Source organism: Carya illinoinensis, chromosome 5 (genome assembly GCF_018687715.1).
Source record: "Carya illinoinensis cultivar Pawnee chromosome 5, C.illinoinensisPawnee_v1, whole genome shotgun sequence".
Lineage (NCBI taxonomy): Eukaryota > Viridiplantae > Streptophyta > Magnoliopsida > Fagales > Juglandaceae > Carya > Carya illinoinensis.
Window position 1 is genome coordinate 12,899,503 of NC_056756.1, and position 26,036 is coordinate 12,925,538.

Below are 26,036 nucleotides of genomic sequence, written 5' to 3' on the forward strand. Positions count from 1 at the left end.
TGCGATTATAAAGAAGTAAGTTAGTCCTAGACCAGTAGAACTCCTTGAAGTTTTTATTAACTTGAAGATTACTGAGAGTTTGGATATGCATGATTAAATGCATATTTATATGAGTCATTGGATCATGTCATATATATGAAAATCCCTTAAAGAAATAAAATGGAGTACATAAAACATATACCAGAAGATAGAAACACAAATATGAATATTTGTGAAGTATTATTTTATTATCATAAAGCAAAATTACAGAAATTTGAGGCTCTTTGCCTCAATCTTTAAACGTTCTTGCTCTTCAAAAATCTGCATGCCTCTCCTATCTAAAGGAGTAGCCACTCGAAAAGAAGAGTTAAGCAAAGATTTTAAATCTCTGTTCTCTCGCTTTACTGCTTCTATCTTCATGTTTGATTCCATAAGAAGCCTCTGAAGGATAGAAATACTCTCGTGGAGTTTGTCAACCCCACCAGTCCTGGATTGCAATCGCTGAGAATATGCGACAATGGCTGATGAGTATCGAGTACCGAGACTCACAAGCTCGTAGATAAGTTCATTTTCTGACTTATTAGTCAGATCATTATTTGATTGCATAATAGCACCTACGGAAGAAGCAGAAACAACTGGTGAACGAGGTGCAGAATACCTCATGTTTTGGTAATGAGAAGATTGCTGAGCCATTGCAAAGTGAGTAAACAGAAAGAGATTGCAGAGTAAGAATGCAGACTAATTTCAGAAAAGTGAAGAAGATGAGATGAGAAAGAAGATAAACTGAATAATTCTTTTATAGAGAAAATTATGACGAATCATCTCTCGTGAATCATTTCTCTACAAGAGACAAGAGCAATGTAATATCATAGCTGCGATGCCTGACAATTACAGAAGAACAAAGTAGTGTCGTAGCTATGCAGCGCCTGACAACTACAGAAGACCTATAAAAATCATGCGCATCAGAGTTGTCTGGTCTAAAACAGAGGGCCACCGAAAAAAGAGAGAGAGAGAGAGAGAGAGAGAGAGAGAGAGAGAGAGAGAGAGAGAGAGAGAGAGGTTAACGGTTTATTTTTGATGAATTCTCTACTAACTATGGTATTTACAAGAACATTTAAAGTATATCACCTATGCTTTTCTAAAGAAGAATTTCGGAAGATTATTTACTTAAAGTTTTAGATTTGGAGAGTATGTCGTTACAACTTGGCCAACCTTGTGCAAAGAAGTATAATCTAATTGTTGATTAAAGTAAGAGAGTTAAGGAATGACATAATCTCAAAGGTAAATATATACGGGATAGACACCAGGTTGGTAAGCAACACATATTTCTTAACTTGTTATTTCTTACTTACTTCGATTTCGAGGACGAAATCTTTTTTTTAGGAGGGGAGATTGTAACAGCCCGCTAGAAATTCAATTGTGAAATTTCTATTAACTTTAGGAACCTCGTGAAAACCTTATAAGTTTTCACGAATCCATTAATCGTATAGGTTTTTGTCTAACTATATAGTTAGTGTTATTATTTACTATGGTATCATAAGTGTATTTTTGATTATTGGAGATAGTTAGAAGTGTCAAAATGTATTATGGTTTGTGCCATTAGACTCGGAGGATTATTTAAAGTTTTATGGCACAATAATTTTTTTTCATATTTTCGGACAAAACGTCTGTTCAAAACTGTAGATATTATTGGATAAAAAGAAATATCTTGAGGTAATTTTAGTGACAAGTTCAGTTCATGATTCAATTTAAGCTATGTCAATTATGCTATGTTGTACGCTAAGTTATGCTTTAATTACTTATGAATTTGATTATGCATTTATGCTTTTACTGTCATACATGCATCATTAGTCTGTATGGAAGTTTTTTGTTAACTTGCTGAGATTTGTAATCAAATCTCACTGTGGTAGTCCCAACTACAATTCCCCCCGAATGGTAGATCTTGTTACAGGACCTAAAGGAGGATCAGGAGCTGACCAACTAGACATAGTCGACTGAACGACGGTGCGTCGTTAATGTTAATATAGTAGTTAAATTACTACTTGTACGATGGAGTTGCATCTCCAGTACTTTTGGATCATAACTATTTTGGAATAGTGCTGTGATCTTAGTTATTCAATGGATCTTTATGTATGAAGTATGTTTTAAGTATTGGGATTTTTTCAGTTTGGTGCATAGTATTGCTAAAGAAAAAAATTATCCGCTGCGAATATTGCATAATGTTAGATGCATGTTAGGATTATTGCATCTTATATGTCATGAACGGGGGCAAGTAACCTTGTGTTGCATGTCTCGACACTTCAAATGTCCGTCCGATCCCAAACGGAATTTGGGGGCGTCACATTATATGCGCTGAATTTATAGGCTAGAGGGGAGGATAGGTTGCTTTGGACCCATTCAGGGAATAAGAACTTCTCGGTCAGATCCTTTTACAAGGTTATGTTGACTCATTCTTTTATTGTTTTCCCTTGGAAGAGTAATGTTCCTCTCAAGATTACTTTTTTGGCTGGCTAGCCTCCATGGGAAATATTGACTATCAATAAGTTAAGAAAGCGTGATCTTTATATAATGGATTGGTGTTTTATGCGTAAAATAAACGAAGAATTGACAAATCATCTTCTTCTTCATTATGATGTGGTTAAAGCTTTTATGGGATAAAATCTTCACTAGGCTTGGTATTGCATTAGTAATACCTAGGAGGGTGGTAGATTTATTGTCATGTTGGAGAGGAATTCGAGGCAATCATCAAATCACGATTGTTTGGTAGATGGTGACTTTTAATGTGGTGTACTTAGAATGATAGAAATGGTCTCTATTTTGATAATAGGAAACGTCCAATGAGAGGGTTCAAGGACTTTCTCTAATTATATCATTAACTCGTCATTTTGAAATATAGCTTAGATGTGGCTTGGACTTCCTCTTGAGGTAATACAAATGCTAACCTATCCCAACAAAAAATGTGGAACGACTTGATGAGATTGTAATTCCCCATTGATGAGTGTAGGTGGTGTATAATAGTATATGAGATTTTAGATTGCTTGAGAGGGAGAATGGTACAATGAGAAGGTATTTTGTTTTTGTAAAGATTAAAAGAGATTTGTTACATTAAACGCTATGCTGTTTTATATGAAAATAACGCAGTTTATATAAGAACATGCGTACAAGACACCATGAACAAGAGCTTGTATTCAAATTCGAAGGAGCCACTTAGGGTGACAGTTCTGCCATCCTATTCCTCAAAAGAGACGTGGCAATCAGAGATGCTGTCTGATGATATCCGAGATCTATTTCAGCATCAAGCTCAGCTGCTAGCCAAGGTGATCACATGGCCAATAGATGCCGCGGCAATCCCGAGCACTCCACCAGCAATAACCTGTAATCAAACAATGGAATGAACAAATGATTACAATAGCTAACACAATTAATTTCTTTTAGCTCAGCCCCACAAAAAAATAGAGGAATTTCACATTCCACCTTCATAAACGTGAAAATTAAAATTCTACAGTGACCAGCAATACATGCACCATAAACACAAGATTGATGAGTTTTAATCTCCTATATGGTATCGCAGTGCCCAAACATTATGTGAAAGGCAGAATTTCTAGGAAAATGGGCATTTAAATTCTCTGAAATCTGGACTTTTAACAGTTTTAAGCCCAGGAATTTAGCATTAGTCCTTGAACTAAGTGCCCACATATATCAGCATCACCATTCCTACCAATCTACAGAGCAAATATTGTTACAAAGCATATTACGATGATCCTAGCTACTATCTAGAAAAATATCCAATAAATTAAACAAAAACATGACAGGTTATACAATAAAATAACAAAAAATCTAGATAAATGCATGTTCCGAGATTTATAAACTAAAATGCCTTCAATCCCGATAGGTATGTCATGAGGATCGACTGTCTAATCATAAAGGTAATCTGATGTAATAAAGCATACCTGGGGAGGGGTGTGACCAAGAAGTTCACGCAATGGTCTGCTCTCAGCCAAAGGATGCTCAGCAGGAAGTTCATATACAATTTGATTCAAAACCTACAAAAAAATCAAGTTTCAATACATGAAACTGATTAACTATAATGAAAGCAAGACGCAGTCGCATCTCAATGTTATAAATAGAGATCTAAACCAAAATGAATTCAAACAACAAAAGCTAAGATCAACAAGAGCATCAAACCTCTGCCTGGCGTCCAGCATGTAATCTCACACCAGTGGCATCATACATCACCTGCCACCAAATTCTTTACATCAGGAATTTCCAAAGGGAAAACTTTTATTCGAATGATTCTTCTAGCACCTCATTTGAAAATAGTTAAAAGATGTAAATAAATGATGACTACCTCGAACATCAAAAGTGATGTTCAGACAATATAGAAATTATACAAGGTCTACGGCGGTTTTATTTATGTTACTCAAATATGTGAATCCCAACTATGCAAAGAAAGGAAATCATACAACGCATGCTAAGACCAATGCAATTGCAAATATGGATCCTCCAAAGCCTTCTTGGAACCCCACGGCCACAGCAAGAGCAGTCACAGTGGCGGAATGAGAAGATGGCATTCCACCAGATCCAACAAGCTGCTTGAGATCCCATCTTCTTTCATTATACCTGCGAATCTATAAGGATTAAGACTCTCAGGATAAACTAAATTTAAGCAGGACTGTAGCACCAATATAAGCCGAAGCATCATATAGCTAGAAAGCTCTTTACTAAGGTACAAAAGCTTTCAGATAAGCTTCCAACTCCCCATCTACCGATATAATTAAGTACATCTACCTATATAATTAAGTAATTGCTCTCCCGACATTCCCTTTTTCCATATCACTTATAGCGCAAAAAAAAATAATTAATAATAATAATAATGACACTACTGGGTGATTAGAAAGGCAACCAGTGCATGTATCGCTATTGGGTATTATATCTAGCGCTAGTTCCGTCGTGCCATTGGTTGATACTGAATTAACCCCACAAGCCGTCATTTAGAGAAGAAATAGGAAAGTAGCTGCACCCCATTGTTTTGATGGTGGTGATGTACTTAAATACAGCTGAACATTAAAAAGAATAAAGTAGTTCATAATGAACTTGGTTTTTAAGGCTTTTTGTCAAAATGACTCGCTAAGTTGCTATGCAAATTCATTTCAAGATCGGGGCAAAGATACAATTATTTTAAGATGTAATCAGAGAGCAAAATCACAATTTCTTTTTAAGACACAGTAGAAGAATTATATCTGATCCAAGGCAAACAACAAACAAGACATTGAATCTTGTTACATCACATTTAAAAATTAAAAGGAGAGCCTAGAAAGATCCAGTTTTTTTCGATGTCTATTTTCTAAAAGAACCAAAGCCCATTAACACAGAGACAGAGAGAGAGAGAGAGAGAGAGAGAGAGAGAGAGAGACCAGGTGGTGAAGAACTTGATGGACTGGGCAATAGCGAAGGCGGCGAGAGCAGAAAGGAGAGGGTAATTCGTAAATATTGAAGATGACAAAGTCGATGATGAATCCGATGTAGCCGCCACCTCACCCATCTCTCTCTCTCTCTCGCTCGCTAGAACAGACGGAATCCCAAATCTCGATTTTCCGCGATACAATATTCTGTTGTCGGGTGTTATTACCTGTTTCTTTCGTCGAGAGAAAAAGAGACTACGGTCGTTGGAAGTGGATGGAGGAATGATAGGACCGGCTGGTTCTGGGATCCTACAAAAGCGTTATTTTAGGTGGCGAGTTTCGATTCATTTGGATAGAAAAAGAGAAGACCGAGGAGAAGAGGAAGGAGGAAGAAAGAACCAAACCAAAAAGACAGGGCTGCTTCAGTTTTCTCCTTATTTAACTAACGGTCTTCGCCTCTCTCTGTCTCTCAACTGAATAAAATAAGCCTCCTCGCTTGCTCAAATCATGGCTCAGAATATTCTAGCCGTACCCCCTCTCTTTTTCCTTCCTTTCCCTCTACACTTTCAACGTAATCGAGGGAACACTCAAATTTCGGCATTTTGAGGATCATTAACATTTTCAATGCTAAATACACGCATATTCGGCTAGCTTTTGGAACATCACATTGCTGCGAACATTAAAGGCCTGTATGTGCAGGTCGTGGTCACACCCACATTACCCACTGACAACAAATAATAAAAAATAAAAGGGTCAGTCAACAGGATATCTCAACTAATCATGCGTTGAAGGTTTCTATAACTTGATCGAGCCAGCCGTGGACCCGACTCCCTTAATTTCCTTCTTTTGAATCTTTTTTTAACATACTATTCAAGCGTGACTCTTTTTTTCCCTCTAGTTGTAATCCAATCAAACAGAGCAACTTCTATCCTCCCATGACATCCTCTTCCGTGTCGAATAGATGACATTTTTGACTGGTAAGCCGGTTTATATGCATTCACATGTTATATTACATATCGAGAGTTCAAAAGTTTGTATTCATGTCCCCATTAAGCATCCTTCCCAAAAGCCAAAATCATCTTCCTTTTGTTACAACAGGGAGTGCCGTTTCTTTCAAGTATTTGCAAACCCATCTGTCTCACTTCTAATTAAAGAATGCAAATTTTGATTAGAATCTATTTTCTAATGAATCCTACAAACTATTAGTAAAGCTGATGATGGACCGTGCTTTAACGGCAAGGCACCCCATCTTTTACCATTGGGTAGTAAGCATTGCAAGAAAACTATCATAGTTTGAGTCTTTTAACTTGTTTATGACCCCTTAGAAGCAAACCTGCTTAACTCGATGCAAGTCCAACAATGGCTCGGATTTGATGCAATCTATGGTAATCAGAATCCAGAACTGGAGTAGTGTTTATTTTCTTACAGCCCTTCTCCGCTACAATCCCTTTGATGGAAGATGCAGATTAGATCATTCCTACTGTTGTATGGGTCCTAAACCCCTTGCACTAGGAATAACTTGACACAAATGTAAGGACGGTAAGATGACGGCTGTAAGGAGAACTATGAGGATTTTAATCTTGATCCGAGCTCTTTCCCGCCATCAGAATCTTGGCTTAACCCTTCCTACCACAAAACAATGCCAAAGACAGTCACTTCGTCTTGATGCATTGCGAAGGAAATCAATAATTACTCAACCATTATAGCCAAAAATGACTTGTTCTACATTTTTAACGACAGGACAGCAAAACTGTAGTACAGGAATAAAAAGGATAGAAATACCACTGTAGTTGACGATACAAAAAACTCCTAGTCAAGCAATTTCCCCCACTATTTCTTTATTTTTTTCAAGTTGATCATTCTTATATATTTTTTAAGAAAATAATAAAATTAAAAGAAAACTAGCTTATAAATTAACATCAGCTAATAGACAACAAATCTATATGGCAATTCTTATATTAATGAATATATTAAACACAAATTCCACTGTTTTTTTTTTTTTTGATAAATAAATAAAATATATTGATCAAAAAATGGCAATGTCAGTACACAACTCTAATGCCCTAACTAGGTAGGCACATTAGAGACAAGAAAATCATGAAAGGCCATGCCATTAAAAACGAATTCCACTGTTTCTGGATATGAACATAAATTCTCTTATTCTGCTGTAATATATTTGGCTATATGGATTTGGATGTTCCCTGCAAGTACCGGCACAAAGAACATTAGTCAATCATGCACAAATTATGTTTCTGTAGAGGATTTTGTCCACATACATCCCATATTCATCTATTCTACAACATCCCTTGTTGTAAATTGTCCATACCATTTATTTTGTTAGCGCCTTTGAACAATGACAAATAAAATCACCCATAAATCCAGGGAACATCTGCTTCTCATAGCCCAAAGAAAAGATAAGTGGATGAAATGAATGATTCTTAAAGATTATTTTTCACCATTATATTACCTCCAGAAGCCCTGCAGTTTAGTTGCTGGATGCCTGATCCTGAACAGCTAAAGTGCATCCTTCCCAACAAAATTCATGAGTTCTGCTTTTGCCGCTTCCATCACCATCTGGAAGTCTATTTGTGTATATCTTCCCCTGTGACCCAAAAATAGCATACTAGCTCAGCTTCTTCCTAGGCGAATAATTTTAAGCAACTACCACTAACTAGAAATGGTTTGCAAGAGCATACTTCTATGCTAATGGCTCAAGTGCATCCAAATTAAAGCTTAATTTACCCTAGACTTTTCTCACATGGGAGTCATTTACTGTAGAGTAAAATCACTAACTTAAGAATTGCATTGCAATTTCCCAATCAAGTCATTGCGTCTTCATCGCATCAAAATTAGAATAAGATGATTCCATTTTTATTCACACCTCACAAAACATTCAAATCCATCATGACCCATGGATAGCAGACCTGACTATTTCAAGGACTATGCAGGATCATATTTATTCTGGGTCAGAATGTACTTTCCATTTGTTTTTCTTTTTTAGAGAATATCCATAAAAGCTAAATCCCAAATCTTTTCAAGACCCATTAGAAACTTCTTATGACTGAAGAGTTATTAAGAAGGAAAAAAATCTGATTACCACATTTCCATGAGCTCCTTAAGGATATGGAGAACTGTAAAAGATTACATTCCTTTGAAGGCTATAACAGACAGACTGCATTATTTGGTCCAGGATACCTCCTAATAGAGACCTATCATATGACCCACATGACCTTGCACTGGATAGAAGAAGCAAGAAAACTATAATTTTGACATTTTCTCAATCAAACTGACATCATACAATAGATTAGAAGCACTGATGTCTACTTTAATAATCACTGGTAGCAAATGAACAAAGGAGTTACAGAATATATGTAAGTTAAGATTTGTTCCAGGTCTTTAAGTGGCTTATCCCCATCAATGATGAATGATGTTGACCTCACTAAAAGCCCTAAACAATGAACCAAAACCCAACTGTTTCAGTAAAAATTGGAAAGAAGATACGTTTTGATATACCAGAAATGGGTTTTAGACCACATTGTAGAAGTATAAGCGGGGCTTGCAATTCCATGCATTATCCTTGCAACAGCTCTGGGGGTGAATTTAGTATGTGAGTTACTCTGTAGAAAGACCTGTTACGCCAAAAACAAATCAAATATATTGATACTGCTAAACATGAGTCTCCGTTATTGCAAAATCTAAGCACCCCTGGATAACATCTCACCTTTATATCTGCTCGTAAAAATGGGCTGCACATGAAAATAATATGTTATCAGTTCAATGAAAAAGCATCTTCAAATAAAAACATGGATGCTTGAGGTTCCAAATTAATTACATGAACAGCAGGATTCACATGTTTGAAGTTTAGACATGCATGTGTAATATATTATTATGATAGAAGTCGTGTTAGTACAGATAGATATCAACCTGGTTTGACCAGTCTTATTAGAAATGTCCGAATTATCTTCTCCATTAAAGTAGGCCACAATCTTCCTTTGAAGGCATGGCGTATGTTGACACCCATAGCAACCATGCATCTTCTCACACCCATTCACCGCAAAGACTACAGCATCAAACATTGCATTCAACTTCCATACCTAATCCAAAAAATAAGTATAGCATGTATCATTTGTAGTTTGAAACAGTAAAGAGCAAAGACTCTCCCCACCCCTTCTCAAGAAAAAGGGAAAAACATCTTAATACTAATATAAAAGTAACTTATATAGACTAAACTATTAATAATCTTATATACAATAAAAATTGGCTAAGACATGACATTTATGTGATATAACAGCAATAATAGATAGTTCATATCATTAAGTTGGTATGTTATGGACCCCTTGTCCCAATATTATAAATCCAAATTGAACCAACCAACTGAACCACAAGCCGGTCTTCTTTTGGCTCAGCACATTTGTGGGTAAATCAATAGTAAAACGGTTGGCCAGCATGGCCATTTGTGGGTATTAGGGCCAGTCCAACCCAATTTGACATTTTTATGCAAAACAATAAATGCTACATTGTTAAGAGTTTTGCAATATCGATATAATTTTTTATCAGTAAATAAGAATTTTGTTAAAAAAGGCATAGCCAAGTACATGGGACATATACAAGAGCAACACCAACAATATCGATATAATTAGGATTGTTCGAACCATGGAATTAATTATCATAGAGTCGATTTGAAAAATTTATTAAGCTTAATAATGGTAGGATTTGAACCATAACCAGCCAACCAAGAAATAGATACTTCGTCCGTTCGTCCTACACTATTATGTAACTTTTTTTCCTTACAATATTACGATATTTTTTATACATACATTGGCACAAAAATATTTAATTTGCAAATTTCATAGCTTAAATTCAAGGTTTATAATCATTTTAAAAATGAGAAATGATATTTACAGTCCTAGAGCATGTAAGCCCCCCATACACGCCCTATACCTTAGGACTATATCTAACATTACTATTTAAAAATACAACCATGAGACCAATGCTTTTCATCATTTTAAGGATACGAATCTAAAAAACTTATTTATAGATAACTTATGTTTCATATTTATGATGTCACGGTCCAATCCCAATGGACTTCGCCCATCAGTTGGACCTCCAACCCTTGAGCCTCTCCTTTTATCGGTTCTTTCAGCCGTCTGGCTTGAAAACATTGGGCATGAGAACACCGCCAAATGTCAGTTGGAGCTTTGGAAAGGTGATTCAACATCCAATGCTAAAAAGCACATATAGATAGATACATGGATGGATACGCATTAATGGTATAATCAATCACCTTACTGATTTCGACTTCTGATAACCATTTTGTAAGATGAGCTGATAGAGAACAAAAATCCCCAGGGACTTCCATAATTGTATAACAATACGCTGGGTCCTTCAGCTCATATGTTATTTCTCCCTTAAACTGAGATAATAATAAAAAGAACAAGAGAAATAGTTTGATATGCATTAGCATCTAAAAGAGAGTGAGAAAGTAACATAATAAAGTTCTTCGAACTAGAGAAGAAAATAAAACATGAAATAACTTTGGTGTGGCCTAATATATTGAACCTTTAGATTCTGCAACTGATTGGATAGGTCAGTCGCTGTAATCCCAATGCTATTCGCTGTGGTGGGTATGTCAAAAACATATTGCCCTTGCTTAGTTTCAGATCTGAAAAAACTCATTCAGCATAAGTTGATTTACTAAAGAGATCCATGAGCTAGTAGTATTTAGTTGCTTGTAATCGAAGTTAGAAAGTCTACTAACTTCTTAAGAATTGCTGCAACTGCTATTTCCTTTTCAGCAAGCAACACTGGGGGAGTCTACACTTGAGAGATACCAAAATCTTTAAGCATCATGAAATGCATGGTATAACATGATAAATAAAGATAAAAAACCATCCCAATAAAAAAAATATAGCATACCTCCTGAACCCATTAGAACACACAAGCAAGCTAATAGAAATAAAATAAATAAATAAATTGAAAAAATGTTTGCCACCTACCTTATGGAAGTTTAGAGTGCAAGTTACATTCAGTTGTGGAAGTAAGCGCAAGTATTGCACTTCTCCCAACTCCAAGTGAGTTAGAATTGTCAGCATCACCTGCAAGAGCAAAAAACAGCAACAAGCAATTTAGCACATAGAATATGCCAGAGGAGATTCTACAAGGCACGTCATCACTATTCACAGTTTTCAAACACTAAGAAGACAGTGCTAGTGTTGAGCATCCATGCAAAAGTGCAAACTATGTGTATTGCATCATAGGAACTATAGTCCTGAAACAGATAAAGGAGACAACAGAACACAAGTATCGTTGTATCTTTCACAACTTCAGCTGCTGCATGGCAAATACACCTTGCCTTCGTAACACAAACCAGTGATCTAAACAGAGCATGTAGCTCAAAGTTAACCATTACATTGTTTGTCAGCTACAGGTTAGAAAATCGACAAAGGGAAAAAGAAAGGACCCTACATAAACAAGAGTACCATTATAATCGACATATCAACCTCAACAAATTACTCTCAGACATCAACAGCGTCTCCTTCATCAGAACAAGCGTCTCCACCTCTTTACAAATAACTGACATCAGAACTGGATATAAATACTTCCATAAACAACTAGTAAAAAGGTAAGTACAATCACCAAGCCCTTAATCTTATATACCTAGAATCCTAGGATATCTTACATAAGTCAGCCTCGTAAGGAAATTCATCCTAAGGAACTGATCCCTTCTTTGGTGAATAACTTGCTCATGCTAGATTTTCCTTTTTCTTTTTGTTTTGAATTGTCAAAATAAAGTGATCACTTTTTTTTATTGGCATCGGGTTACCAAGAACGGCGTCCCGACTAATCCCGGGGCTGCACAAGCCCTCGGCAAGGAGTTTCCTATAAGTGCATCTCGGGTAATTCAAGGAGAAAATCCTCCAGTCCGATGGCCAATAGAAATTGTTTGCACCAAAGAGGATATGAACCTTAGACCTAGAGAGAGCATACCACTAAGACCCAAGGCCTTTACCACTTGAGCCGGACCCCTAAGGGTTAAAATAAAATGACCACTTTAACAAAAAGGAAATTTTGAGATGATATCACAAGAAAACCCTGCCCAAAATTTATCCATAAACATCAATTATCTCTAGTAATTCAGTATTTAAAACATTGATACAGCAATGATACAAGGAAATGACCTCTTCTTTCATATCAAACTTGCGAGATGCAGATTCTTTGACTAATGAACATATTTTCCCATGCAAATTCTTTTCACTGGCAAAAACTTCACTCAGAAACTTGTTTATGGCATATTCATCTACTCCTTCACTGAGAACACCATACTGCAAGTCAGTTCTGGACTGATAAAGCCTCGTAGAAGAAAAGGTGAATAGCATAGGTGCTATATATAGTCTTACTTTTCTCAAAAAGCATAGGTGCTATATATATTTGATTACCTGTGCATAAGACTACGGAGTTTAAAGTACGTGTCATCCTCAAAAAGGAGATGGCAATAGGACAACCTCCCATCCCTTCCAGCACGACCAATCTCCTACACGTGTATCATTCATTTCATTGAGCAAACAACATAGAGAAACTCCTGACAACCAAGCAGAGGTTAATGACCATATTTCCACCTGAACATATTCCTCTAAGCTTTCTGGCAAGCTGTAATGAATTACCTGGAAAAAAAAGTGAAGGAGGTTTTGATATCAATTTCTCTGTGATAGTTTCACGCAAGAGTATGGATATTGCAATGGAAAGATATGTCAAAATGGACAGCTAAACATTCGTGTCAGTGCAGAAAAATGCCAGCTGAAAACAACCAATCTTTTAATATATTGGGGTCATAGAAAGACTAGATGGAAGCATTTCATAGATTCGAACACCAGATTATTGTATCCATTTATTACTCTAACCATCAAAAAAAACATTTACTTCAAAAAATGTCATTTGTTTGAGATGGAATTAAACTTGAGTGAAGGATAACCCTAGGAAGCCTGGAGCACAGGACACAACAAATGCTGGAGCAACTGTATATGCACAATGAGTTCCTTGTTTTTTTTTTTTTTTTTTTTTTGTACAAGTTTGTATACACAATCCATTTCACTATACCCTTGGCACGCCATCCTAATGTACCGCTTTAATGAATGAACCAAAAACTTCCCTATTGGGGGACCAGTTCATGAGAATATAATGCAGAGAAATAACAATTATCATATCTATGGGTTTTCTTCTTACAGCTCCCACATCCTGCTTGTCAAGTCCCATACCGAATGCCACAGTTGCAACAACCTTCCAAAAAGAGCAAGTGAATGATTCAGGCAAGAGAAAGGTGTAAATAATACAACATATAGAACCACTAACAAGATGGACAAACAAGTAAGTGAATAGATGATATAATTTGAACATTGGACAATGAGATATATTTCAGACTCCAGCCTTGAGAATAATTTTCTTACCACCCTAATTTTGTTTGAACAAAACAACTCCTGTGTGCGGGTACGGTCTTTAGCAGGAATTCCACCATGATAGCTCTAATAGCAAACGGCGTGAATATTGTCAGGGTTGCCATTGAGCATTAAAAGCCCATAAAAGAAGTATTGCTATCACAGAGATATTGTTAACATAAAACTTGGAAAAATAAAGGGCCAACCTTCGCAGAGATATTGTTATCACATAAATATCTGCTTATTTGATCAGTTTCAGACTGTAAAACCAAAATACAAGTATTAGTGGCCACCCAAGCTATGCAAATGAAAAAAAAAATTACATATATTCATGTAATGTTCAACACCAAGAAATATTAAAGTGCACATTTCATGATCCAAAATCAGGAGCTTTGGATGCTAACGCACAATACAAACAGACATTTTGAAAAAATTGCAATAGATGAGATTCAACCTGCAGAGATGCAGAGAACCACCATTCAAACACAGTATTATGGAATCAAACACTGTCGTTGTGTAAAAAAAAATCACCAAATGATAGACTATGAAGTATTTCAACAATCAATTAATTGTGTGTGCATACCTGAAATTTGCAGTATACAATGATGCTATGAACTTCCTTGAAGGGATGGGAGTTTAACAACATCAGCAAATCCTTCAACCTATTTTGTTCATTATAGTAATAATGGGTAAATTCAACAGTAGATTAGTTCAATAAAAGATGGATATTTTTTTAAGTAATCAATCAAAGATGGAAAATTGCGAATATAGAATAAATGGGAAATTACCGTTTGCACCCCTAAACAATGGCCATTTTGCACTACGCATTCTAAATTACCTAAACTAACAATTGGCACAATCTTAAGATCAAATCTTAACTAAGGATGCAAATTGCCAAAATTTGGCAGTTTAAGGTGCCGATTGTCAGTTTTGATAGTTTATGATACATTTTTTTTATTAACTAATTCAATCCCATTAAGTACCATAGGAGCATCCAATTACACTAGATTTATACATAATTTATGGTGCAAATTAAAATTAAGATGGTAGCATGGATTGCAAAATGCAGTTGTCCCTATATTAAAATACTATTTCCACTTGCCTATTTCCACTCAAAGATACTGACAATTGTAAATTGTCCCTTAATTGTGCTTTTTGGATAATATTGGTTTGCGGAATGGCGAGGGCAAACATAACGTCGTGCAAAGTTGTGACAGTGGCAGTAGCAGTCATTGCAAGAATGCACTTAACATTGAGCGAAGCACGAAGCATTGATGCCCTGAGCCTCATGTATGAAGGCCGAAAATTATGCGACCTGAAAAATTTTTCAAATAGGTTTATCCAAAATTTACACATAAGAATTTGATGTTAGCAGAAAAACAGAGGATTATTACATGATCTTGATTAGAATAAGCATTGATCTCACCAACAAGACAAAACCCAAGTAGACAAAGACTCAAGAGGTACTGCACCCACTCACCATTCAGATATACAGTGAGCTTCATCTACCACAACAAGTGATGCAGATAAATTGGTAGAAAATAATGACAAGAATTCTGCATTGAAAAATCTCTCTGGTGAGACATAAAGTACCTGAAATAGAAACAGCAATACCTTAGCTTTCAGCATTTACCGCAAGTGGAAAACACCTGTACTCTAGATGTGCTGTAGAATCTACGACATTACATTCACGAAATAGTACCTATAAAAAAAATTACATTCATGAAAGAATACCAACAATTACTTTGTAGCAAACAAAGTGGACGTGACACCCAGATCATGCTAGCGATATGATTCTCATCCTCAGTGTGTTAGCGCAGATATGTTCGAAAGACAATTGACAAACCTAAACTATGTATAGATTGTTGATAAAAGCACCTTAATGGTCCTTTCTTGAATCTGCCTCAGTGTCTCCGAGACTTGTTCAGCTGTCTAAAACAATAGAAAGCACATTGATCACGCAACCTGTACAAAAACTTTGTGTGAAAAAAAGACAGGGAGCATTAAGTACCTGACTGCTACAAAGAAGACCACCCTGAATCATCGGGGGCAGCTGTTTCAGTTGATCGATCATCAACGCAATTAATGGACTCACCACCACCGTTATCCCTGGCAAAATCATCGCCGGCAACTGATAACACAATGACTTTCCGGCACCAGTTGGCAAAACCAACATCACCGATTCCCCAGCAAGCACCATCTTAATCGCATCTAACTGCCCATCTCGGAATGAATCATAACCGTACATGACCTTCAACAACTTTACCAGGTTCTCATCCGACGGCTCATTTCTAGTCACAGATACCACCTCCTCAATCAATTTGCTATCTGACTTCTCACTTTGGGACTCCTTCTTTTGCTTCTGTTGCACGCTTTCGACAACCAGACCGTCTTCTTCATATGTACTCTTCTCAGGCTCGCCTTCACCTTCCAATTTTCTCCTACGTTTTCTATAGTATTTTCGACCACCTGATACATGACTGTTTCTACTTCTACTGCCTTTGTTCAAAAACCTGCGCTTACTCCTATTCAAGTTTAGCCTCACAAAGTTCCCTTCATTGCCACACTTCCGCAACTTCACAGGTGGCTGAGGAGCGCTACCTCCTATCAAATTGGGATGTCTCTTCACCGGATTTGAAGTATTGACAGCTTCGCCTTTTGATTCTTCCGAAACCAAGCCTGATGTAAGTCGATGAGCTCCACTACTCTCAACCTGGGATTCTGAATCGAACACGGGAGGGGATGGGTCATCTTCGAAATTGAGAGAGGGCCTCCGGAATTTCGAGAAAGATGCAGAGCTGGACAGGTGCCTGGCGGGGAGGGCTTCGACCGTGGAGATTGCTGAAATTTGATCGGACGGGCGGCGGATTTGGAACGGGAGACCAGAGAGGGGAGAGGGGATGGGCGAGCGGTCTTTGGGTGTGGGTTTGGGGTCGGAATTTGAGGGAGGATTGGAAGAGAGTTTTTTGGACTTCAAAATGGGAGTAGAGTGATTGGAAGAGGAGGCTCTAACCCTAATTCTGGATTTGTTGGAAGAGCGAAGAGTAGGTCGAGGTGGTGGTGGATTTGGTTCTCTGGGAGGAGTGGCGGAAATATGAGAGCCATCGGAGGACTCTGAATCTGATTCCATGAAAAGATCGATGGATCGATGACGGTAGCAGAGGGAAGGGATTCCTAATCCCACTCCTCTTACTTTTCCCGCCAAAACGCTTCCGGACTTTCTGTTTAATATCGAGCTTGAATAACCCAAAATACCCCTGAAGTTTCAAGGAAACCCTTGGAAATATATTTTTTTGATAAAAGAATTTCAGGTATTTCTTACGTTTGAAAACCTTTTTCTTTAATTTAAATACCTCTTAGCGTACCATTTATAATTATAACTTAAAAAAAAAAAATTAAAATATCAATTATTTTTAAAAAAATGATTATTAAAATCGTGAATTCACAAGCGCCGTACAATCACTTTGAAAGTGACTATTGCAATCGTCATTATTGTTATAGTTGACCCTACTTTTTTTTAAAATAACTGCACAATACTTACATATTTCATAATTATATTATACGTAACATTCATCTTATTTTTTAGTATAATTGATATAGAAAACTTCCACATCGGCAGTTTGTTGAATGTGTAAAAACTAAAACTTCTAAATAGATTTTCTCTTTTATTAATCTCCAATTTTATAGTTTTATTGTGGAATTTTCCTAATAGACTTTCTGTAATTAATAATAAATACTTAATAGTATTGTTATGAAATTTTTAAAATTAATTTATGGCCAAATTTATTGTCACTTGACACAGGAATGAATAAAAAAACTCAACAGAAGCAAAACTCATGCTTCCCAAATAATACAAGTTGTTAGAAATTAGTTTGTCAAGAGAGAGAGTTGCCAGCCTTACTAAACTGCAAATGAAACAAAGCTATATACTTCACAATCATAATGAATGAGTGGAATTTCGTTCACATATCTCTTATGGAGGATTGAACCAAAGGGAACAAGAATGTGGCTACTGGGGAAAACACAAACTCCAGTGCGTCTCACTAATGCCAGCCTAACATAAAAATAAAAATAAAAAAGAGAAAAGAAAAAAAATTACTTTACAATTACTGCCCCCAAAGACAACATGGCATTTCTCACAAATAAATTGGATTACCAGGAACCGATTGGCAACTAGTCAAACAGCCCTTCAAGCATTAGCCAGTAACATACAAGGGAATATAGCATGTTGGGCACCATTGAGCACGATCTTAATAAAAAATAGACTTCACATTATTGTGCAGTTGCACTTGGATTCCAGCTTTGGAGGCTTCATGCTGTCCACCTTGTTGGGAATACCAACATATTGGGTCAAAGAGTCGTCAACATTCTCATCATTCTCAGTCTTATTGGATGTGGGTTTCGCATCTGTTTCCACCTGCCTTTGCCTGGCCTTCTGGGCTTTCAATGCTCGTTTGCCAGCAGTTCTGCCTCGTCCAACCTTTCTCTCAGAATTTGATTTTCCCAGTATTGTAACTGTTGGCCAGGAACCTTCCAATGGGATTGAGCTTTCCTTCTCAATCGCCATGGTGGCAGCCTTGGAGGCCAGATTTTGAACGATGGAGCTGCAGAAGAGTATTGTATCTGTTGCCTCCTCAAGTGTTAGACTTCTTGACTTACTTCCACCCTGACCGTCTACCACTACTGTTGATTCCTCTGTCAAAAACATTAGGAATTAGTCAGAGAAGTTTCCCAAGACTTGTTAATTTTATCTCAAAACGGGGCTTCAGCACATCAAATGTGTCACAAGAACTGAATTTCTAAATGATGTAAAAGCCAGTAACAAAGTCAGAAAAGTTGGTTTCCATTATATCCTCTGCATCAGCAACTGGTTTGCAGAAGATGGAATGCAGTGTTCAAGTAAATGGAATCAACCAGTACAAATTACAAAGGAGAATAATCGAGACCAGATGATGAGGCAAATCAATATACATGGCAATGTCATGATATACAGATGCACATAAAATGTATGCAGTGATGGCATAAAATGAGGATAGACTGAATGCATGAATTATCATTCAATTAGGAAAAATTTGCAAGAATATCCCAACCCAAATATGAAGTCTGGGAATTAGTAGCTATTTGGCAATAAACCTATGAATACTATCCGATCATAGAATAATCTGCCTTTTCCGGTGAATGCTAGAAAGCAAATCAGGACAATGTGATCTATCACATTCCTATTGCTAAGACAAGCTAAAATCATTTAAACAGAACTCAGTCACCAAAATCATCCATTACATGCCTTTCTAAGTCTGTCTGAGTATAAGCAAATAATGTTGAGATGTCAGAAAACTCACTTCTGTGGCACAAACGACTAAGTACATTCAAGGTTTGATGGAGCCATGTGGTAGCAAATTAAAATGTCCAGACCAAAAATTGAAACACCATACATATCATGGGCAATCGATGAGATGCAACTATGATAGTGTAAATCCCAAGTAGAAATTACACAAAAAAAAAAAAAAAATGTGCAACACAGGCGTACCAAGGATGCCATGTGCATGATCAGAGGTGTTGGGCTCCGAAACTGCAGCAATTAAATCCCCTTCTGAAGAGGCTGTAACATAAGATTCCTGCATTTCGCCCTTGGTGCTCTTCGAAATCAGAGAAACTTCATCAATCTGTGAACCAGGGGTACTCTGACAGCATTGTTCAGCTTTCCCATCCAACACAGTAACCAAAGTGCTCTGTGAAGGAACCTGTGCAACATCCACTTCATCAATGCTACCGTTAAGCAAGGCAAATTCTTCTCCAAAAGAGGAATCTGGAGTTCTATTTGATGCTTCCATATCCATGGTACTCCTTGCATTTTCAGTGAAAAGTTCGCCATTTCCACAAGAAACACAATCTTCATAATTTATGTTGTCCTCTAACTTAACACCGACTACATGACTGGACATTTCAAAGTTGGAAGCATCAAGTGCTCTACTACCATCATCACATTTAAAATTATCATTCTCAACTGTTGTCCCAGTAAAAGATGTACCAGTAACACCTGCTTGCATATATTCCAACACGAGCGCTTGTTCTTCAGATGCTGTTGGTGTTTCCACTTTAGCATCTTTTACATTCCCAGCAGAAACCTGAGAGTTTTCTTCTATAAATGTGCTTGATGCAAGATCTGATCCAAGGTGAGCAGGGTTTGAACTTCCAGATAAAGATGACCCATTGCTTTGAGGCTTTGTGTTTATGTCATATCGGTAATTCTCCAGGTCTGATTTCCTGCTGCTTAACTGTCGTTGTACACGACTCTCCGTTTGTCTAGCTAAGCTGAAATCAATAGATGATGATGCAGAAAAACTGCCATGCCCAATGGAGCTTCTCATACTGGTTACACTGTCTCTTGTAAGAGAGAGATCATCGTAAGGTATTGTAGCAGCAGTAAATGTTCTGCCTTGAAAAACAGGCCCCTTGTTACTGCTTGACCTCTTCAGCAGTATAGAGATGCCTGTACCTTCTGAAAAGTCAACCTTCAAATTTGGATACTCATTATAGTGATGCAATTGCTGACCCCCAATTCCACTATCAGTTATGCTGTAACCAACAGCTGGTTGGCACCTCTCTTGCTTGTTGACATCCCTACGCTCAGCTTCCTCCATCATCGACTTTGCATATTCTCGAGAGTAGTTCTGTTGTTGCTCACTCCGGGGAGTCTGGCCTTGCTCAATATTCTCTTCACTCTGTGAAACATTTGGTTCACCCACATAAGCAATGTGTTCAAATTCAGGTCTAATAATTTGGGGCTCCATCTCATCCGAAGGTTTTTCTTCTGCAGAAATGTTTGTAGACATCAACGGGGACTTTATAGGAACTACGGTCGTTGTTTCTGGAATTATGGCACTCAAAATTTTATCTTTCCTCCAGCACTCTGGACAAAGTTCAATGCCTCCTTTCAGTCCATCCACAGCAATGTATGTAGAGCCACACTTTGAACAAATTTCCATATTTTCAAGAATATCAACTTCTAAATAGTCAGCCGTGGCATGAAAAGCCGCAGAAGTCGCATTAATTCCCATGGCAATACCATGGTGACCAGAGTTTCCAGAGTCAACATTAACATAGTCAACTGCAGGGCCTTTATCAAAGTCAGCCTGCTGAATGTGAAGTGACACAACAGGCACTTCATGCCCAATACCTTCATTCACTACATCCATCTTATCAAAGGCAAATATTTCTTCATGAACGTCAGGATATGCAACTTTCCCACATTCACTTGCTGCATCATCCTGGTTCGGGTCACTACCTTCAGTATCAAGGGCAGCACCTACACCTTGATCAGAACTTGCATTGCTGCTTGTTGTGACTGAGGAGTTCCTAGATATCAGCGAACGATATGTAGAACTTGCTTTTCCACCATAAAAGGTGGTACTTGGGACACTAGATAAGAGCGGTCTGAACATATTTTGAGGAATTTTCCGGTTATCCTGCTCAGATTTTGAATAGCTTAAACCCATCAGATACAATAAATATGAACTATTAATTGACAAATCTTCATGAGTTCACACCATTGCAAAAACAAGGGGCAGGGAGGAATCCTCATAAAATTTTCTACCAGCTACATAACGGTAAAATCTTTTTTCTTCTACAAGTAAATAACAGTCAAATCTTATAAGTAAAAAGTTTTAAGTATGAGAATATATGCACACACACCAACTATTCCGAGGACTAAACCTCTATGTTTGTTCATTCGATCTCAACAAGAGATGTGAGAAAATTAATTATTCCCAACTCAATTGATGCTCACTTGCAAAAGGCTGATGATGAAGAACAAAAGTGTAACTGAAATATACCGTCTGTCGAAGGACAAAGTCCAATGATTTTTTTGGAGTAGATGTTGAGGACACTATTCTAGTTGATTTCTTAGAGAAGGGCAGAGCTTGGTTATTTGATAATGCACCAACTCTCCTTGAAGTTGCTCGGTCTAAACTCCCCACGTGAATAGATTGTAGCGAGTCTATATCGTCATCACCAGACGATGCCACAGAACCTTTGCTGTGAGAGCTGAATCTGTCTCGATCATGACTATGAGCTGAACTGATGCTTCTAGAAGCTGTTGGGGACATTGACTGCCTGTTGAATTTGGAGGTAGAATCCCTACCGTTTCTGGATGCTGGTGAGGAACCCCTCACATATGATGCTGGTCGATCAGCCAGAGAAGTACGAAGATTGGGAGGCGCATCAGAGGAGAAACCTGGAATATTTGCCTGCCATGCCCTTACTTTTGGCGAAGCAGAGTTCCCTCGATTTGTCTTTATGGGGGAAGGTCCTCTAGTCACTGGTGAAGCTATTGTACCACTGGACCCAGTGCTCACCCTCCGAGGAGTTGGGGTAGAAGACCTTGGAGCAGGTGTTGAGGGTTTACTTGGAGGAGTGGATGGCCTCCGTGGTGGAGTAGCATGCCTTAGACCTGGGGGTGGACTGGAATGAGTTGCTGATGAAGGCCTTCCCCTCGACTGGAATGTGCTACTCCCAGACCGAGGAGATGGGCTTAAGCGATTTGGACTGGCACTACCCCTACTGCTTCTGAAACTCTTATCCATCTGCAAAAAAGATGCACAAATTATCTAACCAGCTGGAGCATAAAGACGAGCATGCTTTTCATCAAGGAAACTTCTAGTAAAAGAAAGCTGATTATGATCATTAAAGTGTTCCAAAAACTTACTGTGGAGGATCTTGATATAGAAATAGGTTGACTCCGAGGTCTGCCCCTGGGTGCAGCATTAATTGGTTGTGGGTCATCGTCCAATGAAGGAAACAGAGGGGTGTCCGGAGGGGTTAGTAACCTGTAAAATGAATAATACCAGGCATTCCATTAGATCCCAAAAAGGAAAAATCCATTTATACCAGCTAGAAACCATCATGCAGGAGAAAAGTGCCATATATATCTTCCAACCAAACTCTTGTGATCAGTGGAATAAAATGACAAATATATATTTTTTTTATATAAGTAATAAATTGACCATTTTTTTACAGTAAAATTTATAGCTTCGTGATGAAAGACTGGACTATCAAGAAGGTAATTTCCTATTTAATGTGTACAAGCGAAGTAGACAATTTTGGTGCAATTTAAATCCTCTTTCTGCTTACTTGCAAGCCATAAGGGAATCTTTTTCTTTTTTCTTTTTTTGTATGTATGGGTAATATTTTTCACTCTGCAAGACAATAAAATTTCCAGCCGCAAGACACTTCAATTATGACCCCATGCTATCACATCATTCCAAATTTAAATATATGTGGAAAAAATAAAATTTCAATAGCGATTCGAAGATGAAAGGTTAAAAGAATCAGATTATGATAAAGAAGACCTACCAGTCATAGTCATTCTTCTCCTCATCGGCATTGAGCAGGTCACTACTCTCTCCTCGTGCTGGAATGGAGATTCCAAGCTTATTAGCAGAAAAGTGTCTCAATTTTGTTGCTGTAAACGACAATTCAAATTCGAGGAGAAATTCAGCATTGTTATCTAAGGGGAAACAGAGCAAAACAAGAAACACACTCACACACAAATTAAAGAACCGGTTTCAGGATAGAAGATTACAAAATGTGTCTTCAATGTCATCAGTCGACTGAAGCAAGAAATTCTCTCTTTCTCTGGTCTGCATTTCGTTGAACAAAGCAAGATCATCTTTCTCTCTAAACAACAATCCACTCTCGAGACTCCGTCCTCGCTTGTGATTGGCCCCTTTAGGCTCTCTCCCAGGAGAGCATCTCAATGCCGGCGAAGGAGGCATCACGGCACCAAAAGCTAAACCTTTTGAATTGTCACCCCAACCTGTCCATTCGCCCCGAAATCATACAACAGTTGAACCAAAACAAAAACCGCATAGTAGCTATCCGGCTAACTACAAAAACAGATGTTCTTCTGCTCGGTCAGCCCACAATCATACTCGTACAAAAGACCGTGCTTCGTTTTGATTTGCCGGCTACGCCAAATTAAATAAATTCCAATTCTGCCAACCTAATACCAATCGGAAACCATACGTTGTAAGACAAAGTCAACTCAGCGTACAATCTTATTGTTGAACACAGAATTGCATATAATTACATAGAAACTATAAAAACTGTACCAGTAAAAATGTAGAGGCTCGACGTCCATAATAATAATAAAAAAGAAAACACCAATTTGAGAATCTGAAACCCTAGATTTTCGTTCAGCCAAAAGTCCCAACAGTGCCAGTGACAACTCGACTAAACCCCAATTCAACTTGCAGAAACTACTAAGCCCGCCATTGGAGTTGAATCTACAGAGCAAAATTCACCACTGAAAACTACCCGCAAGAGCTCGACTTACCCAACTTTACCGAGTCAAAATTCTTCAAACAGAGAGCTAGAATCCTCGTCGAGTGCGACCACGATCTCAAGATCAAAAAGAAAGCAGAGCTTAAACGCCAGTTACGAAATGCCACGAATGCCGCATCAGACACTTGGGATCTGCAACATTTATTGCTTTGCGAGGAAGTTCGGATCGGAGAACCGCCAACAGATAGATCGGCTCCAACGAACTCTGAAGAAACTTCGCAGCATTCTCTCCTTTCTGAGAAAACAAGGATTCAGAGTAACCAAAACCTCTTGTGTTGTGGTTTAGATTTGCTTCTTTCCTCCACAGCAAGCATTCATTTTTCCTTTTTTTTTTTTCTTTTCTTTTTCTTCCTTTCTCAGCTTTTCTGTGCTCTCAGATTTTTACTTGTCTTTTTCTTTTTTCTTTTTTTATTTTATTTTATTTTTGCTTTTCTTTCTTTCTTTCACTTATAACGTATTTATTATTCTATTACATTTTTACGTTTGAAATTAATAAAATAAATAAATAAAAACAAAAGCTCTAAAAATTGAGCCCAACATTATATATTAAAAAATAAAAGGCTTAAATCAAATGAGGCTCTTCAATTAATGGTGCAAAGTATAGATGCATTGAAGGTGTAGAATTGGACGAGTAGTACCATAGCTCTGCCATAGATATTATAAATGACCACTACCCCATTCAGAAAATAATTGTATTCCTTATCCCGATTCATTTAATCCGTGTCCTTACTTCAAGTGACAAGTTTGATGGTACAGATTGTTCTTGTAGTTTGTAAGAAATGTGGAATGAATATATTTTGTGAATAATATTATATACAGTTTTAAAATATACAGATTTCGTATATTTAAAAATAAACGGGTTTACTGTTAGAAAAATAATATGTGTATTAAAAAATATATATTATCCGACTTGTATTTTTAGATTTTGTATGATTCAAGTGACATGTCTATCTCTCTTCAGGCTTAACCATCTAATGCTTGCAGTAAAATTGAAGATGATCTTTATTGATATTTGTGTTTATAAGTCGTGTTAAAGAGATTACTCAAGACCTTAAAATCATATTTCATATAACGAAGGTGATTGATGTTTAAGCTTAGGTTAAGTTGTAACAATTGATTTACACAATAATATATGATAATCTAAATAAGAGTAATGTTAGGTACAAGTCTCAAATAGATAGATCAAGTGTAAGCTCTTTGTAAAACCATGGATCCACTAGAAAATATTAGTTTTTTGTTCTTTTCTTTTTTTAAGTAGAATATACTTTTGTTATAAAATTTGCATGAGACTTGTTTATTTAAAATTTGCACGATAGTTACAGTCGTGAGTGCGCAAGTGTCGTGTAATTATTTTAAAAAAGTGAATAAATACATGACCCACATAAAAAAAATTAAATTTTTTAATATTAGATTCTACTCTTTTTCAAAGTAACTGTACGGCACTTGCACACTTTACGATTATATATAATATTAGTCTATTATTTATCTATAAAGTATGGTTGTCATGTTGTGCTTGAGATATATTTTCCTAGATAATACAACAAGATAAAAGGCCAATTTGTTGCAGCTTCTAATAAAGGTAAGGTTGACAGCCCCATCTCATTGATGGTGAACCAACATCATACATTGGTACATAATTAAATACATTTCTGAATATGTACTTAACTAAATCATACCAAACATATACACATTAACAGCTGCATGTGCATATGTTCTTGGCACAATTATCCATCGAAAAAGGTGATTAATATGTATCATGAAATGGTTTAGCAACCTGACAATGAAAACAACGGCTATTTTATATTTTTTTTTCTTAATTATTTGAGTGGGACTACACATTTTAACAACTGTTGTAGCTTGATAATGCAAGATTTTGGTTTGCTAA

The 26,036-nt window shown here is 37.1% G+C and overlaps 3 protein-coding genes across 8 annotated transcripts; all 3 read right to left on the reverse strand.

The window, feature by feature from the left end:
* Positions 1–3,030: 3,030 nt before the first annotated feature.
* On the reverse strand, positions 3,031–5,983 carry LOC122310735 (uncharacterized membrane protein YuiD-like). The gene is made up of 5 exons (XM_043124863.1): positions 5,394–5,983; positions 4,443–4,599; positions 4,165–4,215; positions 3,930–4,022; positions 3,031–3,352 (listed from the first exon to the last, which is right to left on the reverse strand). The coding sequence occupies exons 1-5, from the start codon at positions 5,519–5,521 to the stop codon at positions 3,281–3,283; spliced, it is 501 nt and encodes a 166-aa protein (XP_042980797.1). The 5' UTR covers positions 5,522–5,983; the 3' UTR covers positions 3,031–3,280.
* Positions 5,984–6,390: 407 nt separating this feature from the next.
* On the reverse strand, positions 6,391–17,019 carry LOC122310733 (ATP-dependent DNA helicase Q-like 5). 5 transcript variants are annotated; one of them, XR_006242661.1, is made up of 21 exons: positions 15,822–17,019; positions 15,689–15,742; positions 15,291–15,403; positions 14,913–15,125; positions 14,394–14,472; positions 14,017–14,070; positions 13,823–13,897; positions 13,602–13,655; positions 12,998–13,042; positions 12,818–12,912; positions 12,560–12,689; positions 11,378–11,476; positions 11,140–11,195; positions 10,941–11,043; positions 10,666–10,794; positions 9,306–9,475; positions 9,103–9,127; positions 8,895–9,010; positions 7,849–7,983; positions 7,708–7,770; positions 7,309–7,582 (listed from the first exon to the last, which is right to left on the reverse strand). XR_006242661.1 is itself a non-coding variant. In XM_043124862.1 (20 exons), exons 1-19 carry the CDS (start codon positions 16,938–16,940, stop codon positions 7,896–7,898), a joined length of 2,817 nt encoding a protein of 938 aa, XP_042980796.1. In that variant the 5' UTR covers positions 16,941–17,019; the 3' UTR covers positions 6,391–7,003; positions 7,849–7,895. The 5 variants fall into 5 exon arrangements, 4 of the variants coding, with proteins under 4 accessions (XP_042980796.1, XP_042980793.1, XP_042980794.1 ...); XM_043124862.1 differs by lacking the exons at positions 7,309–7,582; positions 7,708–7,770 and adding an exon at positions 6,391–7,003; XM_043124859.1 differs by lacking the exons at positions 7,309–7,582; positions 7,708–7,770 and adding an exon at positions 6,768–7,007.
* A 692-nt stretch (positions 17,020–17,711) lies between these two features.
* LOC122309816 lies at positions 17,712–24,516 on the reverse strand. 2 transcript variants are annotated; one of them, XM_043123487.1, is made up of 7 exons: positions 24,144–24,516; positions 23,391–23,810; positions 23,162–23,270; positions 22,515–22,635; positions 21,643–22,392; positions 19,338–21,276; positions 17,712–18,505 (listed from the first exon to the last, which is right to left on the reverse strand). In XM_043123487.1, exons 2-7 carry the CDS (start codon positions 23,581–23,583, stop codon positions 18,078–18,080), a joined length of 3,540 nt encoding a protein of 1,179 aa, XP_042979421.1. In that variant the 5' UTR covers positions 23,584–23,810; positions 24,144–24,516; the 3' UTR covers positions 17,712–18,077. The 2 variants fall into 2 exon arrangements, with proteins under 2 accessions (XP_042979421.1, XP_042979420.1); XM_043123486.1 differs by having other exon boundaries at positions 23,920–24,516.
* Positions 24,517–26,036: the final 1,520 nt, after the last annotated feature.

What these genes read in the sequence shown, in the direction of transcription:
- LOC122309816 (XM_043123487.1), bottom strand. Translation starts at nt 23,583, where the DNA reads ATGCCTCCTTCGCCGGCATTGAGATGCTCTCCTGGGAGAGAGCCTAAA. An exon ending in TGACATTGAAGACACATTTT is followed by an intron (nt 23,271 to 23,390) that starts GTAATCTTCTAT and finishes TGTCGTTTACAG; the next exon opens with CAACAAAATTGAGACACTTT. An exon ending in ACTTTGTCCTTCGACAGACG is followed by an intron (nt 21,277 to 21,642) that starts GTATATTTCAGT and finishes AAATCTGAGCAG; the next exon opens with GATAACCGGAAAATTCCTCA.
- LOC122310735 (XM_043124863.1), bottom strand. Translation starts at nt 5,521, where the DNA reads ATGGGTGAGGTGGCGGCTACATCGGATTCATCATCGACTTTGTCATCT. An exon ending in ATCAAGTTCTTCACCACCTG is followed by an intron (nt 4,600 to 5,393) that starts GTCTCTCTCTCT and finishes ATAGATTCGCAG; the next exon opens with GTATAATGAAAGAAGATGGG. An exon ending in TTGGTCACACCCCTCCCCAG is followed by an intron (nt 3,353 to 3,929) that starts GTATGCTTTATT and finishes GTTTGATTACAG; the next exon opens with GTTATTGCTGGTGGAGTGCT.
- LOC122310733 (XM_043124862.1), bottom strand. Translation starts at nt 16,940, where the DNA reads ATGGAATCAGATTCAGAGTCCTCCGATGGCTCTCATATTTCCGCCACT. An exon ending in ACAAGCAGGATGTGGGAGCT is followed by an intron (nt 13,043 to 13,601) that starts GTAAGAAGAAAA and finishes TTTTTTTTCCAG; the next exon opens with GTAATTCATTACAGCTTGCC. An exon ending in TGGTCTAAAACCCATTTCTG is followed by an intron (nt 7,984 to 8,894) that starts GTATATCAAAAC and finishes TTTGGGTCACAG; the next exon opens with GGGAAGATATACACAAATAG.